This window comes from Hemicordylus capensis, chromosome 4 (assembly GCF_027244095.1).
Source record: "Hemicordylus capensis ecotype Gifberg chromosome 4, rHemCap1.1.pri, whole genome shotgun sequence".
In the NCBI taxonomy this organism is placed as follows: domain Eukaryota; kingdom Metazoa; phylum Chordata; class Lepidosauria; order Squamata; family Cordylidae; genus Hemicordylus; species Hemicordylus capensis.
The window spans coordinates 211,349,271-211,368,312 of NC_069660.1; the positions used below are offsets into that span (position 1 = coordinate 211,349,271).

General features: G+C 43.5%; 1 protein-coding gene across 1 annotated transcript in view; it reads right to left on the reverse strand.

The window, feature by feature from the left end:
- Positions 1–19,042, reverse strand: part of LOC128323509 (uncharacterized) — a 309,256-nt gene that overhangs the window by 251,826 nt on the left and 38,388 nt on the right. Inside the window, exon 2 of the mRNA XM_053246776.1 lies at positions 15,920–15,983. Within this exon, the coding sequence (XP_053102751.1) occupies positions 15,920–15,931 (12 nt within the window). The 5' untranslated portion in view covers positions 15,932–15,983. The remainder of the gene's footprint in view (positions 1–15,919; positions 15,984–19,042) is intronic.

The following is a 19,042-nucleotide window of genomic DNA, read 5'->3' on the forward strand; positions in this document are numbered from 1 at the left end:
CTGGGGCAGAGGCCCAGTGCAGGCCAGTCTCCTTGTGTAGGAACTGGCACTCCTCGCCAAAGCATGTCTTGTCCTTGATTGTGCACCTGTGCCCGGCAGGCAACACCACTTCAGTGCTGGAGGAGCCGGCACACGCCCACGGCACAAAGAGCCCCACAACTGTGGCAGCCGCCACTGCCGCCACCGAAGAGGAGCAGAGGAGCCTGTGGCTGTTCATAGCGACTGCTACAGCAGCAGCAAGGCCGCCTCAGGCACCGCTACTGTGCCCAGCCACCACATGAGTGGTGGGTGGGAGGGAGGGGGTGGGGGAGGAGGGATCTGGAGTCAAGAGCCAGCGGGCTGATCCTTCCACTGCGCAAAAGAGTTCCATTGCGGCTCGCCCACTCACCCAATAAGAACTTGCTGAGCCTGGCTAAGCTGGGGAGTGAGTGGGCTGATCCTATCACCGCCACTGCCCAAAATAACTCACTTGCAGCTCACTCTCGTACCCCGGGACATAACACTCCCACACTGAAGCTTTGGCAGCATTTGTTGGCTGGTTCTCTTTAGGGTAGGGAGATTTTGCATGGGGGAGTTAATTAAAGACTTTTAAAAGAGGAACTTCATTGGCTGTGGCTGATCCTATTTGCTCAGATCTCTCCTTGATAAGCCCTTTCCCTATTTATTGATTTATAAAAGTTGCTTTTGGTGTAGGGAGATTTTGTTGGAAGAGAAATGGGGATTGATTGTTTGTTTGTTTGCAGCCCTATGGGGTAAGGGATGGGGGCTGCCAAGGAGGGGGGCAAACACAGGCCTAACCTCCCATACAGTAGTTATTAAAATTTAAATTATATAATTTTAAAATTGAATTTATTAATTTTAATTTAATTAATTAATTGATTGATAACTTGGTTTTTTGAATTTTAAAATGGACCTCGGCCCCCGTATGCCAGCTAATGTTTGTTTTTGGCCCAATGGGTAATTTGAGTTGTGCACCCCTGATCGAGCCCATTATTGTCTACACTGACTGCCAGCAGCTTTCTGTGCAGCACTACCTGGATAGGCCAGTGATAAAACTTCTACATGCAAAGTATGTGCCCTACTACCAATCCATGGTTCCTCCCAAAGTGAAGCACTCTGCACACTTTAAAATGCTATATGCAAGTACTGCATTGCTTAAAAACAACACTCTAGGCAAAGACAGGCTTCCATTCTAAAGAACAGTGGAAGTGGTTTGAACAAACACATGCTACTTTCTGAGCTTTTGTATTAAGGGCAAAGGACATGTGTTCAAGTCACATTCACCACACTGGCCCAGTTCAGATGTTATATGGAACTGCGGATCTAATGGACCATGGTTCTGTGCCACCCTCTGGTTCAGAGTCCCATAAAGGTTCAAACGGCAGGTGGTTCCACCGGTTCAAAGGCGGGAGTGCATCTTTAAAGGTGGGGGAGGGCGCACTTACCCCTTCCTCTGCTTTCCCCCCACTGGCACTCTGTTTTCTTAAAGTTCATATGGGCGGCAGCATACCTCCCTGACGCCCTGTTGCCCCCTTTACTGGAAGTATCTGATGTGCCTGCATCGGTTACTTCCAGTAAAGGGGGCAACGGGGTGGCAGGGAGGTATGCTGCTGCCCTGATGAACTTTAAGAAAATGGAGCACCGGCAGGGGGAAAGTGAAGAGAGGGGACAGTGAAGAGAGGGGAAAGTGCACCCTCCTCCGCCCTTAAAGATACACCCCCACACCTTCAAGCCACCCCTGCCCGGTTCTGCACAAATCCCTAGTCAGCAAGACTGCAGAGAGGTGGGGGAGCTGGCTGTGTAGGCTTCCTTCTTGACAGGACAGCCCGCACAGCCAATCAAGTTAGAGTGAGGGAGGAGCTTCCTCCCTCAACTCTGGTTCTGTGGGGCCAAAACTGCAGTGCCAGCATTCAGATGTAATGCTGGCCCCACAAAAACGGAGTTAAGGGCAGTGAAACTCCACTCTGACCAAAAGTTCAGAGTGGAGTTTGGTGAGGGAAACCGCAGGTCCCATTTTGCCCTTAACTCCAGTTTGCCAAATTCAGATGTGAGGCTTCGGAAACTGAAGGTTTCCTATTTCGTCTGAATCCAGCCACTTTAAGTGTCTATCTATCTCTACGTCAAGAAAAGAGTGTAATAAAACGTTGCTTTTCGGAAACAGCTAATTAGGATGCTTTCACGTACAGCCCTTATGAGTGGTTAGCCTGGGCTTCTTCAGGGAACTGGTACTTATAAACATGGTGCTTCCAATATGTCACCTCCAGTCAATTGGACAGTGTTTATTTGGACAGACATATAAAACAACATGCAACAATATTGCTTCTTGGGAATTGAGCAAAAGTCTGGGTCTCCAGGAAGTCATTCTGTTGAATTAGGACAGTGGTTCCCAAACTCTGATGGGTAGCATACCTCTCCTGACAACTGCAAGTACCACAACCACACACACACACCCCGGCCACAAAAAAACACAAGACAGAGAGTAGTAATTCATGAAATGATGTTTCACCTCAAAAGTTAAGCAGCCAAAGAGGCCTGGAAGAGATAGAAGCTGGCCTACAAGATACCTCCAGGAAAGTCCTCACACACTCCCAAGAGTACAAAGACCACAATTTGGAAATTGTTGAATTAGTATATTCGGCATTTACTGTAAAATCATCCATAAATGCTGAGAATTGTTCCTCTTTTGCAAACACTGTCTCCAATGATTAGAACATATATTATAAGCAGAGTTTGCTCATCCTTGCTCCAAAGAAATAAAACCCTAATGGATTATAGTAAACATATATTAATTTTTCCATCAATTTAATAAATTTTAATAGAATTATGCATCACCCTAACTATATGGCACATCTACCAATTAACTTCTGTCTATATCACCATCAGCCTAAAGGGATGGGGCTGTAGCTCAGTGGTAAAGGAACTGCTTAGCATGCAGAAGGTCCCCGATTCAACCCCTAGCTTCTTCAACTAGGGCTGGGAAAGACTCCAAGGAAGCCTTGGAGAGTCATTGCCAGCCAATGTAGCTATTACTGAGCTAGACAGACCAATGGTCTGACTCATAGGAACACAGGAAGCTGCCATATACTGAGTCAGACCCTTGGTCCATCTAGCTCAGTATTGTCTACACAGACTGGCAGCGGCTTCTCCAAGGTTGCAAGCAGGAATCTCTCTCAGCCCTATCTTGGAGGAGCCAGGGAGGGAACTTTGAACCTTTTGCTCTTCCCAGAGCGGCCCTATCCCGAGGGGAATATTTTACTGTGCTCACACATCGAGTCTCCCATTCATGTGCAATCAGGGCAGACCCTGCTTTAGCTAAGGGGTCAAGTCATTCTTGCTACCACAAGACCAGCTCTCCATTCATTGGACTCAGTATAAGGCAGCTTCCTGTGTTCCTAAGCTCACATCAGCATCAGGGAAATATAAGCAGAAATTTGGGCAAAGGGAAGGATTTCTAGGGGGGGAACCAATACTGTCAGAAAATGTGAGTTTGTCTTTTTCTAGTTTGTCTTCTTGCCCTATTCAGCTTGCTCCACTGAGGTGCTAAAAAGCTGTTTATCCACAATTTACTAAGTTTAAAGCTGGAAAGTTGGTAGCAAGTTGGCCAGTTACATGTGAATGCACACATTCTATCTTACTAATGGATCTGCATCCGCAATCCACTTTATATGACCCAGGTTGCTGGATCACATATCTATTTTCCCTAAAGCCTTATCAGAGACTTTAATGAGACTATTCCAGAATAAAGAGTTTGGAGTCTGAGAGCTCAACTAGATGAGACAAGGAGATCTGTGATCAGATCTCTTGTGTCTTCAAATGTTAGCAGCCACACTTCCCCATTTTGATCAGAGGAAGAAAGAGCTTAAACTCTTTCTCCCAATACTATTTTCCCAAGGAGAATCCTCCAAAATCTCTATTTGCCCAGTTAGGAGAACTTACATATACAAAAGCTGCAGGTAAATTTTTCCTGGTGGAGGGCAATTTTTATCAGGAAAACAATGCAGGGAAAGGTGTTATGCCCTCTAGTGCCATGGACCTGATCCAAGTAGCCTTGATCCTATGCCAGATATTTCCTAAAATTTAAAGAGATAGGAGATCCAATCCATGCATCTCAGCCATCTTGTCTGGTTAGGGCCTAAATTACATAGAAAAGTTTAACACACAACAATATTGTTGTGTGTTAAACTTTTAACACAATCACAATTTGTTGTGATTTAACACACAAATATTAAACTTTAACACAGAATATTAATATCACCTACCCAACGAGGAGAAGAGGGTGGCTACTAGGCAAGAGGGCCTTTTCAGTGGTTGCACCCCATTTATGGTATTGCCTCTCCAGTGAGGTTTGCCTGACTTCAACAATTTGTTCTTTTAGATGCCAGGTAAAGAACGTTTTCTTCACTCAGGCCTTTTAAATGTAAATTTTGATTTTTAAATTTGATATTTAAACTGATTTTAAAAGAGTTTTTAAATTGCTTTGTATTTTACTTCTTATTTTATTTTTCCCCCTTTTTGGTCTGTTATGATTTACCGTGTTATGTGTTTTTAATTTATGTTTTAATGCTGTGTTGTGAGCTGCCTAGAGAACAATTAGTTATGGGGCAGCTAACAAATAAAGTTTATTTTATTTCTTCTTCTTCTTCTTCTTCAGGTTAATATACATTTTCTGTGCGCTGCTTCTTTATGAATCTTAGACTGTGGCAAAATCCTACATTTCCTTGAAATTGCCAGTATGAAAACAACAATTCATAATGGCCCACAAACAGTGCAGCATTAGCAGGCAGTAGCGCTACTTTCCATGCTGTTGTGCAAAATCGGAAACAACATCGATACAGTTGAGCAAGAGTGCTCTTGTACAACTGCCAAAAAATTGTGCATACAGTTTCACAAGAGGAAGTGGAAATAATGACCACATCATCACACAAGTATGTTTGTGAATTTTTTTATTTTTTATTTTGCAATTGCCCAAGACTGTGTCAGTGTTGTTTCTGGCCCATACAACAGTGTGGTAGTAGCACTACCACCTGCCTAATGTGCTATATGTGGGCCAGTAGTTATTATTATTGATCATTTCTCATTTTCTGTCTATTCCTCAATATGAAACAGGAAAAAAACTTAAGACGCAGAAGATGTGTGTTGCAGACCCAAACAATAAACCTGTCAACATAATTAAACTATAATCCAAGCCAGTTCTAATTATAAGTGATAGTAAATTATAATACAGGCAAATTAAGACATGTACATATTCTTTATTGAATAATTATTCAATGTTCATTCATTACGGGAAATAAGTCAATTATATTTTCTTTTTCACTTATCTGAATTTTAAAAATGATTGCACTTTTAGTCAATTTTTTAAAATAGTTTGAGATTTCCATATGCTTTGAGGATGTCATTAGCTTTATGGTATTTAGGTCTTAAATAGGCAGCAGTGACCAAATTTTGTTTACATAGCATTACTTTTAAAAATAAATCAAATAAATCAGAATACTGTTAATTTTATATACATAGACGGTTTTGTTGTCACAATTACAACCATTCATGATGAACCAGTACAAATATAATTAAATAATACCGATACTTAGCTCATATCTTTGGTGTCATATATATAATACTGAACATTAGCCTAGATTTATATCATGAAACTTTTAAAAATCCTTGATGTGTTTCCTAGGCAGAGAAGTTCTGCACTGGTGAGGCAACCACTAAGGACCAAAGCAGACACGACAAGGGAGATCTGTAAATAGGCTAATTGTTTTTAAAGGATTAATAGCAGTCTAGAGATGTGTGATTTGGATCACAACCATGACACCAGGAGAGGAAGATTAACTCCCCACACATGCATTGTTTTTCCAATAAAAATGGCACCCTGAAGCTATTTGCTCCAAGGGGGAAACATACAAGTATCCTACTACTCAAAGTTTGCCCTTGTCATGTCTAGTCTGGCCCTAAGGCTTCCTTTCAGCTTCGGCTTCTTACACTAAACTGGCACCAAAACAATAGTCTTTTTAAGAGAAGGCTGTTGGACAATCTAAGAGATCAGGATGGGACAAAAGGGAGAAAGTAAATATATTACATGTATTGGATCCAAGCAATGTAAGGTTTAGTTGGTCAAAACTAGCATCTTTATACCAAGGAGGCAAAAGCAGCAAGTCCACATGGTAGCACGCTGATCTAGTCTAGTCGTAGCAATCTACCCCTCTCAGGAGCAGAGTCTCTGCTTTCTGCATCCGCTGAAGTTTCTGAACAGTCCACAAGTCATAAGACACATGTGACAGATGCTTTCCTGAGATCTACCCTCAGTAGAGATTGCTTTGGTCCCAATTTAGCAGCACGCCACTCCTTTGAGGTAGGTTGAAGTTGAAGAGCACTCAGGATGGAGTGGAAGTGTCTAGCCTTATTGTTCAGTCACTAGACATTACTGACAAAAATAATAATTGCTTGTGCTATACATCAACGGGCTTAAGGTTGGGTTATTCATGTGCAGCAGTTCCACACAGATTTATTCCACATTACAAAATCAGAGTCACATACGATTACTGAGGAAGTGCAGTGTGACCTGCAAGTATACATGCACACTGCTACATGGAACTGCATCTTTACTTCCGTCATCAGTGGTCTCCATCTACTATGTGCTGGCAGTGATGCAATGATGCCAAGAGGTGGATAGAAGAGGCAAAATACCTCACTATAAAAGCATTACGCATGGAACATAACTATAAAAACTGTCTCTGTCCTGCAGGTAAATAATGTTATTGACCTGTTGTTTTCAAAAGAAGGATAGAGTTATATTTTTTCAAGAACAAGCTTGCATCCACTCAGCAGCAAGTAACATTTATTTATTTATTACACTTCTATACCGCCCAAAACGCACATCTCTGGGCAGTTTACAACAAACAAACAAAAAGCTAAAACATTAGTTAAAACAGAATAAAATAAATAACTAAGTAAAAGTTAAAACATTACAACAATTTAAATTTTTAAAACAACATTTTAAAACGATGCTAAAACTGTTAAAACAATATTTAATTAAAAGCCTGGGTTAATAGGTGCATCTTTTAAAACTTTTTAAAAGTTGTCAGAGATGAGGAGGCTCTTATTTCAGTAGGGAGGGTGTTCCAAAGCTCTGGGGCAGTAGCGGAGAAGGCCCATCCCTGAGTAGCCACCAAACGAGTCGGTGGCAACTGCAGACGGTCCTCTCCTGATGATCTCAATGGGCGGTGGGGTTCATAACAAAGATGTTCTCTTAAATACCCAGTGCCCAAGAAGTTTAGAGCTTTATAGGTTATAAAAAACACCTTGTATTTTGCTTGGAAACTTATCAATAGCCGGTGTAGATCTTTCAATACAGGAGTAATATGGTCTCTCCGGGTTGCCCCAGAGACAAACCTGGCTGCCGCATTCTGAACCAGCTGTAGTTTCAGGACTACACACAAAGGCAGCCCCACACAGAGCGAGTTACAGTAATCCAGTCTGGAGGTTACCAGCATATGTACCACTGTTCTGAGGTCGTTTATCTCAAGAAATGGACGCAGCTGGCCTATCAGCCAAAACTGATAGAAAGCACTTCTGGCCACCAACTCAATCTGGGAGACCAGGGAGAGGCTCAGATCAAGAAGCACCCCCAGATCTTATAACATGACTTATAAGATCATCTGATTCCTTGAACACACTACATAACTATTTCTTCAGAGGTTCAAGGTTGACTCAGCTGTCCATCCTTCCGAGGTCGGTAAAATGAGTACCCAGAATGTTGGGGGCAATATGCTAAATCATTGTAAACCACTTAGAGAGCTCCGGCTATAAAGCGGTATATAAATGTAAGTGCTATTGCTATTGCTATATGAACACAATGTAGAACTGGAAAAGGTGCAGAAGAGGGTAACAAATATGATCAGGGACCTAGAGCACCTTTCTTATGAGGCAAGGCTACAACACCTGGGGCTATTTAGTTTAGAAAAAAGACAACTACAGGGAGATATGATAGAGGTCTATAAAATCATGCACAGTGAGGAGAAAGTGGAGGGAGAGAAATTCTTCTCCCTCTCACAAGACACTAGAACCAGGGGTCATCCCATGAAACTGATTGCCGGGAAATTTAGGACCGGCAAACTGAAGTATTTTTTCACACAATGCATAATCAGCTTGTGCAATTATCTGCCACAGGATGTGGTGACAGCCAACAACCTGGAAGGCTTTAAGAAGGGTATGGATAATTTCATGGAGGAGAGGTCTATCAACTGCTACTAGTCAGAGGGCTATAGGCCACCTCCAGCCTCAAAGGCAGGATGCCTCTGAGTACTAGTTGCAGAGGAGTAACAGCAGGAGAGAGGGCATGCCCTCAACTCCTGCCTGTAGGCTTCCAGTGGAATCTGGTGGGCCAATGTGTAAAACAGGATGCAGGACTAGATGAGCCTTGGGCCTGATCCGGCAGGGCTGTTCTTATGGAACATGACCTGAAAAACTTCCAGTAGGATGCAATTACTAAGGGAGATAAATACATTCAGTATATAGTTTCAAATATGGTAACACCATCAGTACATGAATAATATATGGCAGCTGGGAGTCTGCCCAAATTTTCATCTAACAATGGCATCCTTCTATGATAAACAGTAATACCTGAGTGTGGCTTGGTACCATACTGATGGCAATACTGGGCCCATGTTTCTAGAGACTAAATTCAACTCCCAGCCAGATTTTTACCCAAGCAAAGGGAGGGGCTATACCTTAGCTACTGACCCTGGTTCAGTTTTGGTTTTTTAAAATTGGTTCTGACACTGTGTGGGAATTTTTTTTTACACTTGCTCATTCAATTGCCTGAGTAAGCCGAAGTAATCTGCTTGCTGCAGAGGATCTTGTTTGCTCCTCCTCTCTGCTAATAGCCTGGATTAATTGGATTTATATATTTGTGGGAGGACAGAGATGACACTATACAAGCAGAGGGCTTGATGACTTGCTAGTCCCTTCCAGCAATTTGATTCTATGATTTAAAAAATAATACCTTTAGCTTAAAAAAACCTATGATTGCTCAGGGGATGGAGGGGGCGCGAGTGGACAGGAGATCACATAGGTCTCTCTCAGATGTAGGACAGAATAGTTTTCACATTGAATTTAGCCCTGTTCCGATGTTAGTCTCTTTGTGGACACTATAAACAAACACAGCGTCCACGAGAGCATGTGGGGAGAGTAGAGCGGGTCTTGTGGTAGCAAGCATGTCCCCTTAGCTCAGCAGGGTCTGCCCTGGTTGCATATCAATGGGAGACTTGACGTGTGAGCACTGAAAGATATTCCCCTTAGGGGATGGAGCCACTTTGGGAAGAGCAGAATGTTTCAAGTTCCCTCTCTGGCTTCTCCAAGATAGGGCTGAGAGAGATTCCTGCCTGCAACCTTGAAGAAGCCACTGCCAGTCTGTGATGACAATACTGAACTAGATGGTCTGACTCAGCATGTGGCAGCTTCCTATGTACTGTATGTTCCTATGTCTGGGAGACTCACCCCCATGCTGATGCACTCTGTAACCTTGACCTCCATTGCACCCAAGTACAGAGTTTGTCTAAGAAGACAAACAATGTACTCAGAGAGAGCTCCTCCCCATTATGGAGAAAGCTGAGGCACCAGATTCGACATCATGGGCAGAATCAGAAATTGTGTCAGACAACTGCTGGACTCTGCTATGGCAGTGAAAGCGGGGTTTTAGAGTGCATCAGTGTGGGGGCAGGGCTACCAGGTGCACTTCTATGGATGATGTATTTAGGTACAGCATCCACAATGTGACTAAAACCTCTACAGGGCTTTGATAAACTACTGACTGGGGAAAGGGCTTTAACAAATACTGAGCAGAGTAGCACGGCTGAGGCCCATAATTTAAGGATGCTTCAGGACTAGTGTTCCCTCTAAGGTGTGCACGTGTGAGCGTGCTCACATGGCTTTTAATGTCCGCTCAGTTGATTTTAGATCCCACTCGGGTTGAATCTGGAAGGCCCCAATATGAATGCACATGCGCACACACTTCCTTGATACTGCTGCCCAGAACACACACAGAGATGGGGGGGAAATTAGAGAGATCACTATTCAGGATCTATTTCTAAGCCTGGATACTCAGGTTTTGGCTGTGGCTAAGCATACCTTTGCCCAACTTTTTAGTTCATCAATTTGTGACTTGTGAGGATGTGGACAAGCTGCTTGGAGCGATGCGGCCTACAACCTGTTCTCTTGACCCTTGCCTGACGTGGCTAATACTAGCTGGCAGGGAGGTAGTTATAGAAGGCCTAGTAGAGATCATAAATGCTTCTCTGAGGGAGGGCAGGATGCCTCCTTGTCTTAAAGAGGCAATTATTAAATCACTTCTGAAGAAGCCTGCCCTGGATTCCTCAGAGTTGAGCAACTATAGGCCTGTCTCCAACCTTCTGTGGCTAGGCAAGGTAACTGAGAGGGTGATGGCCTCCCAGCTCCAGGCAGTCTTGGATGAAACCGATTATATAGACCCGTTTCAGACTGGCTTTCAGGTGGAGACTGCCTTGGTTGGCCAGATGGATGATTTTCAATTGGGAATTAACAGAGGAAGTGTGACTCTGTTGGTCCTTTTGGACCTCTTGGCGGCTTTCGATATTATCAACCATAGTATCCTTCTGGAGCGTCTGATTCATTCATTCGATTTCTATACCGCCCTTCCAAAATTGGGGGTGGGAGGGGTGGGTGTGGTTGGGGTGGGAGGCACTGCTTTGCAGTGGTTCCACTCTTACCTCTCGGGCAGATTCCAGATGGTGTCTCTCGGGGACTGTTGCTCTTCAAAAACTGAACTTTGGTATGGTGTCCCTCAGGGCTCCGTATTGTCTCCGATGTTGTTTAACATCTACATGAAACCTCTGGGAGAGATCATCAGGAGATTTGGTGCAGGGTGTTATCAGTATGCTGATGACACCCAAATCTATTTCTCCATGTCAACATCATCAGGAGAAGGCATAACCTCCCTAAATGCCTGCCTGGAGGCAGTGATGGGCTGGATGAAAGGTAACAAGCTGAGACTGAATCCAGATAAGACGGAGGTACTTATTGTGCGGGGTTGGAACTTAGGAGATGATTTTGATCTGCCTGTTCTGGATGGGGTCACACTTCACTAGAAGGAACAAGTATGCAGTCTGGGGGTGCTTCCGGACACAAAACTCTCCCTGGTGTCCCAGGCTGAGGCAGTGGCCAGAGTTGCCTTTTATAAGCTTCGGCTGATACGCCAGTCGCGTCCATTTCTTGAGATAAATGACCTCAGAAACAGTAGTACATCTGCTGGTCACCTCCAGACTCGACTACTGCAATGCGCTGTATGTGAGGCTGCCTCTGTACATAATCCAGAAACTGCAGGTAGTCCAGAATGTAGCGGTCAGGTGGGTCTCTAGGTCATCTCAGAGAGACCATATCACTCCTATCTTAAAAGATCTACACTGGCTGCCAATACGTTTCTGGGCAAAGTACAAGGTTTTGGTTATAACCTATAAAGCCCTTAACAGCTTGAGCCCTGGGTATTTAAGAGAATGTCTTCTTCACTATGAACCACACTGCCCATAGATATCATCTGGAGAGGTTCGTCTACAGTTGCCACCAGCTTGACTGGTGGCTACTCAGGGACGGGGCTTCTCCATTGCTGCCCTGAGGCTTTGGAACACACTTCCTGCTGAAATAAGAGCCTCCCCATCTCTTACAACTTTTAAAAGGGCAGTCAAGAGGCATTTGTTCACCCAGGCTTTTAATTAGATACTGGGGCTATTCACACAATTAGCAAAAATCGGGCTAGGAGAGCCTAGCCTGATTTTTGCTAATCGTAAGTACCCCTGGGCTCGCAGCCGAACCCAGTGGTTCTTGAGCGGCTAACCCGCTCAAGTAGCCCGCCCCTTAGCCCGGGTTTGCAGAGCAAGCGCTCTGCAAACCCGGACTATTGGATCGCAAGTAGCCGCAGCGTGGCTCCGTGCCACGGCTACTCATGAGGAGACCCCCGGAGGGGAGGCAAAAAGCCGCCTCCTGGCTCCGGGGGTCTTGTCAGCATGCCCTGCACGCTCGCGCAGGGCATGCTGGAGCTTGCAGGGGCCAATCGGTCATGAAGCCAGCAATCATGTAGGCGGCCAGCAATCATGTGGGCTTAGTCCGCTCTCCCCGCAGTTTCGCCATATTCTCTTGTAAACCACCCAGAGAACTTGCATTTTGGACAGTATAAAAATATGTTAAATAAAATAAAATAATAATAAATGACACCTATTCTTGGATAGGTCAGATCTGGCTATGGTGAACATGCTTCATTGTGATCACATTTGGGTCCCTGTAATGAGCTCCAGGTGGGGCTGTTCAGAAGCTTCAGCTGTTCCAGAATTAAGTGGGCCAATTGCTGATGGTGGGCGGGGGGGAGGGGCGACTCTCAGGGCCACATTTACAACAACTTCACTGGTTGCCAGGATGCTTCCTGGCACAATTCAAGGTGCTGGTTTTGACCTTTAAAGCCCTACATGGCTTTGAGTCAGGGGTCAAAAGGAACACCTTCTCCCATATGAACCTGCCCGCCTGCTAAGATTGGTGGGGGAGGCCTTCCTATGGGACTCACCATTGTCTAATATACAGTTGGTTGGAACCTGGGAATGTGGCAGCCCACCCAAACTTCTCTTCAGCCCACCCAATCTTTGGAATTCCCTCCCTGAAGGGAACTTCTTGGTTCCATCCCAACTGGCTTTTCACTGGCCAGTCAAGAGGTTCCTGTTTTGACAGGTTGTTAATCTGTGATTTTATTTCTATCTATTGTTTGTTTTTATCTGTGGTGTTGTTTGCTGTTTTATTTAATATTGTTTTAATGGCTGTGAGTCACCTTGGGCATTATATTTCAAGGGAACGATGGGATATACATTTCTAAAATGAATCATATGTAATGCTACTTCTAATGATTATTCCCATTTTCTCCCCCTTAAATTAACAGTGCATATTTTAAACGGGACACTAAGAAACCCTTTCCACTCATTGCATTAAATCCTCATAGTCTAATGTGATGACTTTTTTAAAAAAGAAAAGAGAGGGCAGACTAATCCTTTTGAAGGGTGAGCCAATCAAAGTTGTTCAAATAGCAAAGAAAACCACAAAATGTCTTTTTTGTTGGGGAGATTATGTCACTAAAGTGAAGAGAATGCTTTCGTATACCGCTTCTAGAACACAGTAATAATGTCTGTGTGCGAACAGCCAGTACTGCAGCAGCAGCAGCGGCAGAAGAAAATCCTCATTTATAACCAGTGACAACTAAAACCTATGAAGTTTTTAAAAGAATGTGATTGTTGTCAGAAGGAATTGGGTACAACAAAGCCATGTTCAGTTCTGGTTCCACTCAAAGCCATGGCTCAGGGGTTCCACAAAAGCTGCTGCAAGGCTGGTGGGCACAGACCAGCAAGAAAGTGAATTTTGCATACTGTATGGATCATCGCTCAGTTCAGGGCAGTCAGATTGAATCTGTGATCAACCAATTGTGCTTCATGAAACCGTCAGCCTGCATTTGTGTCTAGCTGTTTTCTCCTGTCCCGCTGTAAACAAGCTGTGCTCTGAGCTGTCTCCCTACCCTTATCTGCTTGGCGAAGATCACACAGACAGACCTCATCAGCAGGCTTAGAGTTAAAGTTAAAGTTACCACTTCCAGACAGCAGTCCCCATGCAGGCTGGAAGTCAAAAAGAAGGGCGCCTTTGGAATGACAGAATTTTAGTTCCTTTTAGGAATTGCATACCTTAGATTTAGACACAGGCTGGCATGTTATGTCTCTTTCATGAAATTAAATTAGGTGTTCTTAAAATGAACAACTGTTTCGAACATCAACAAACTAGCTCAGCAGATTCAGCCATGGTCCCCTCCCCCAGCTTTGGGATCTTGTCTGAATACAACCAAAAGAGATACTTGTAGTTGGAAATATTGTCAATCTGGTAAGATTCCAAGAACCTAATAATGCCTGAAATGCTCTAAGGAGTGTAATGATGGTAAACAGGAACAGGTATGTTGGCTTCTGTTCTCATTCACTTCAGCAAAAGCTTTAGCCTTTAAACATAAAACAGAGCCCTGCTTTCAGAGCTTACCCTTCCTACATAAAAATGGATGCAGTTTTACTCCACTATATATACATATCTCTCCTGGGAGCCAGCTCAATTGTATTGTTTGGTATTTCTGTGGCATTTAATTCTGCGATCAGCTGATCAAGCCCTGTGAAGGCTTTCTTTTACATGTGGGAACCACCCACCACCCAGCCAATCCCTGTCTTATTAAAACAGCCAAAGTGAAACATTGCAATTTGCACCTGTCTGCTTTAAGGAGAGCAAACTATTTATCGCTAATGAAAATGACACTTGGTGTGGTCTAATGTTGTTGTTGTTTTGGGGAGCTGCCTCACTAGCACGTTCAGAAGTGAAAAATAAAAATCAATACCAGAATTTTTTTTTAAAAAATGCTTAGAAGATAAAATGATACATGCAAAAGCTTACATAAAAATCAGTAACCCCATTTGAGGAATATAGAGGATATTCATAATATACTGTTCTTAACATGCCTAGATTAAACGGTTCAATAAATTCCTACATACAGTGGCTGACATCCAGACTCATGAGTAGTCCCACTGAAATTAATGAGACAAGTTCTGAGTTTAGTCTGGATGTCAGCCAGTGTGCTAAATGACATTTGTTTGTAAAAAATGGCATGTTCAAATTCCCCCCCTGTATAAACTTGTTCCAAGCTATTGTTTTCACCTTATAGGCTATGTAGCCCTATTTTCTTATTCTTTTTTGAATGGTTGAAAAGCAAATGTTCAGGTTTATTCTAGGAACAACACGAGTAATAAAACTGTTCCTGACTATGATATCTCATCTAAATAATACATTTTAAAAAATCTTCTTAAGGAACAGTAATTACAAATGTATCATTTCATTGTGGAAAAGAATGTTTTTCAGTTTTTTCTTTTTAAAAAGCCTTTTCTGATACAAAGAAATATAGCGGAAAACATGTTATCTTGAAATGTTTTGTATCATGTTATTCTTGTCTTAAAACTTTTTATATTTCTATTTTTAATAACTTGTTATTCACATTTTTCCTTTAAAAAAAAATCAGGCTACTACAACTTTAAAAATTTTACTGATCTAAAAGAAAGAGTAACTAATACAAATTTATTAAAGTAAGTGTAATTTAAAATAAAATAGAATCATTATAGTTTGACTAAACAAATTGTCCTCATTTGTACTTCCTCTTTAAACAATAAGCAACATGATGATAGGTTAAATGAAGTTGAGACTGTCACAAATGTGGGCCTCGGTAGTAATTAATGTAGTTTAATATGGTTGTTGGCACACATCTCACATGACAGATAATGTTCCAACATGTCAGTGATAGGACCTTTCAGCACAGCTTTAGGAGATCTACCAGGCACTGCCGAGGTTGGTTAGGTCAAAGGGTTGAACCATGTGTAATTCAGAACAGAGGAGGTCCCACGGTCACTCCACAAAAACAATTACACTACTTATTTCACTCCGTCCCTTGCCCGAAATTCACAAGCCTCACAGTTTCAGTGCAGTCAATCTCGTTCTGCCCCTGGGCTACAAAACCACATGAAAATATGTGGTGCTGTGTTTATAAATCTAATCAAAAATAGAAACAGTAGACAGGCACAATGAGGTTCTACTATAGATCCCTGGGAATACTCTAAATTCTTGAAGGCACTTTTGTTTAACTTCTATAGGCCCCCCTCTCTCTGTTACTACTACATTGTCTACAACTCTCGTTAATCATCCCCTTCACTTGTCAGTAACAGAAAAGGGAAACTGCCTGTCTGCTTGCTTCCTTTCTGTCAGTGTTATGAATAAAATTAGGAAGGAGAAAATATTATGAAGCAGTATTATTCTAAATATCTCCACAAAAGAAATCACTTACCTCCCTATCCATGCCTTTCTGCCCACTCAGGGGTTCACAAAGAGAGACAAGAAAATGCTTCTGCCTACAACAGAAAACAAAAAGCCGAGATAAATCGTCATTCGGTTTGTGCATATTTGACCTCATCTTAATTTAAGTTAAGTAGTTCTACAGAACATACTACAGAAAGACATTGCCAAGGGCAGCAAGGGGAGGGTGTGTGACCTTCTTTCATGTAGTCCTAACAAAGCCCAAGCGAAGATAGTGTCATTTCTTCATACTCTCCGAGGATGTTGCAGGCAGGAGTGGGGGTGGGCAGATCCTCAGAGGAAATAAACAAACAGAAGTGAAAGTTGGCATTATGGGAATGCCAAAAAATGTGTGGCAGGCACAGTGAGTGGCATGCAAATATGTTACCATTAGAAGCAGAGTTTCCAGCATATGTTCTGTGTGCAATGATTGCTCTGTAAACTATATGTTGCATTACATGCATAGTTTGGCCCTGCATGTTATTCCTGCCCCACCTCCACCCCCACAACTTAAATAGCAGCCTTGGTGGGTGGGGGGACTGGAAATCAGAATCACAGTCACACAGTGCATAGAGGATATTTAACCTTTTCCTTTTATGCTGTGGTCCTGACAACAATGCCACCCCTTCAAGGGGCTATTCGACCAAGAAACTTCCAGTGGCACCAATTGAAGGTTCCCTCCTGGGGGTGGGGTGAGGGCAGAGAATAGGCAGGGCTAAATTACAAATTTTTTATTTGGCCTACAGGCCAGGTGGATGCAATAAACCACTTACTTAGCTTCACGTGTACAAGCTAGCTTTAGGCTTGTGTTTCTTGAAACGTTGTCCCACGTTTGAAACTGATGGAACTTTTAAAAACTGTTTGTGATTTGGCATGGTAGAGCAGTCTACTGTTCAAATGGGCAAAAATGTCAAACATCCTCTGAAACATGTCCCTGGTTCTGCTTAAAATAATTTTTGGATCCTAGTCATAGAAATACTAGGGGAGCACATGCTTAGGTTTGGACTCACTAAGTAGCCCACAATGAGCTGCTTGGGCTCTCAGATCTCCCATTGCCCACACTATTCTTCAAATGTCCAATTGCTGTTGGCCATTAGATTTATGATTGTAAAACTAATGCATGTGTGGAGTGGGCAAGCCAAGCACTCACCCAGAATGCCTACTTGAAGGAGGCATCAAGCTAAATTTGGTGGCTTGCTGTTTGTTGAACATTCCTTTTAGCAAAAGTTTTTGAGAAATGACATTTGTTATTATCTAGAGCAGTGTTTTTCAATGTTTGTAAAGTCATGGACTGGCACATTCTTTGTGCATAGTTTCCAGGACCAGTAGTTAGTAAAAAGGTTGCCCCTAGGGATGTGCATGGACAGGTCAGGAGCCCATTCTAAGGGCCTCCGGACAGGTCCAGACCTGGGGCTGGTTCGGTGGTTTGGAACCGGGGGGTGGACTTTTAAGGGCAGGTGAGGGTGTACTTACCTCTCCTGCCGCTTTTCCCCCTCCGGTTTTTGCATTTGGGGCAGCAGGGTACCTTCCTGCCGCCCCTTCCCCTGTTCCTTGTCAAGAGGCTTCAAAAGCCTCACTATGCATGCACATATCGTGCGTGTGCACCACATCCTGCATCGCGTGGGTGCGCATGTCAGGCGAGTGAATGATGTGTGTGATGCGTACATGCGCAGTGAGGTTTTTGAAGCCTTTTGATGAGGAACGGGAAGGGGCGGCAGGAAGGTACCCTGCTGCCCCAAATGCTTACAAAATCGGAAGCACTGGAGGGGGAAAAGCGGCGGGAGCGGTAAGTACACCCTCCCCTGCCCTGAAAGAGCCCCCCTACCCAGTGCCGGACCGCAGAGGTGCGGTTCCATGCACACTACTAGTTTCCCCCCTCACACCCACCCCCAGGCACCTCCCCCAAAACCAATTTTGAGCCGGTGGGGGCCATCGCTGCTGGCAGCTGTATGGAGCTCATTTCTAGGCAGGCAGCCCAGCAGCAAGTGCTTCCTGTCCAGAAATGCGCTCTGGAGAGCTCCCTCCAGCGGCGGCCCTCACCGGCTCAAAATTGGCTGGGGGGGGGGGCGTTAATTCCTCATGGACCAGCACGGACCGGGACTCAACTCCTCACGGATCGGCACTGGTCAACGGACCAGTGGTTGAGAAACACTGATCTAGAGGAACAGCCACATTCTTGATTTCACTTGACCCAGTGGAAACAAATGTACTGTGTGTACTAACATGGTCTGTATTCCTTTTCCACAATACAGGATTGTAAGTACTGTTTATAGATTTGGTAGATTGGAGTTTCTCCTCTGTTACTATTTTGCCAGGAGGACTCTCATTGGAAGCTGAGTTCTCTCCATCTTGTGTGTCTATGGAAGCTAGATGGTCTACACTGTCCTCACTGAGCACTCCTACATTTACACTATCAGTATCACTACATGAAGAACCTGTTGCTCCAACAGACTGAAAAAATTTATTCGTGTTAGCTGCATCTTTCTGCAGTTGGGACTGTTGGTGCGATTTGCATTTCCTTTCTGGCCTACAGAAAGCTTTTTAAAAGACATTTTTACTCTCACCAAGTTTCATGCATATACCACTGTGGTTGGGGTATGGAGCCACGCTAGATGGCAATTTTACTTTGGAAGGGCAGGTTTGCGTTCACATATTCACGCCATACACAATTTCATTGTGCACTGGAGCTTAGCCTGATTTATGTCAGGGGTAAAAAGTTCCACTTTTTGCATAGGTTTTGGGGCAAATTCAAAATATCTGATATGCCCTGTAACTCGCAGTATTTCACCCCTCTTAATCCCACGGTAAAGCCTGCTGTCTAAGAAAGGCCATGGTGGTACTGGCCTGACATGTACTACAAAACGGGTTAACATGCAAGGCAGTTGCTAGGCTTACTCACATGTTTACTACAACTCTATATTTTAAGGAAATTGTAATTTTCAAAGTAGAAAAAATTCCAGCAAAATCTAACAGCATTTAATGAAATCTCTAAGCAACCAGAACAATCAGGCTTAGCCTGGGCAGCTCAAGAGTACGTTGGTTGGTTGGTTGGCTGGTTGGTTGGTTGGTTGGTTGAGTGATTAAGTGCTGTCAAGTCAGTGTGGACTTTTACCAA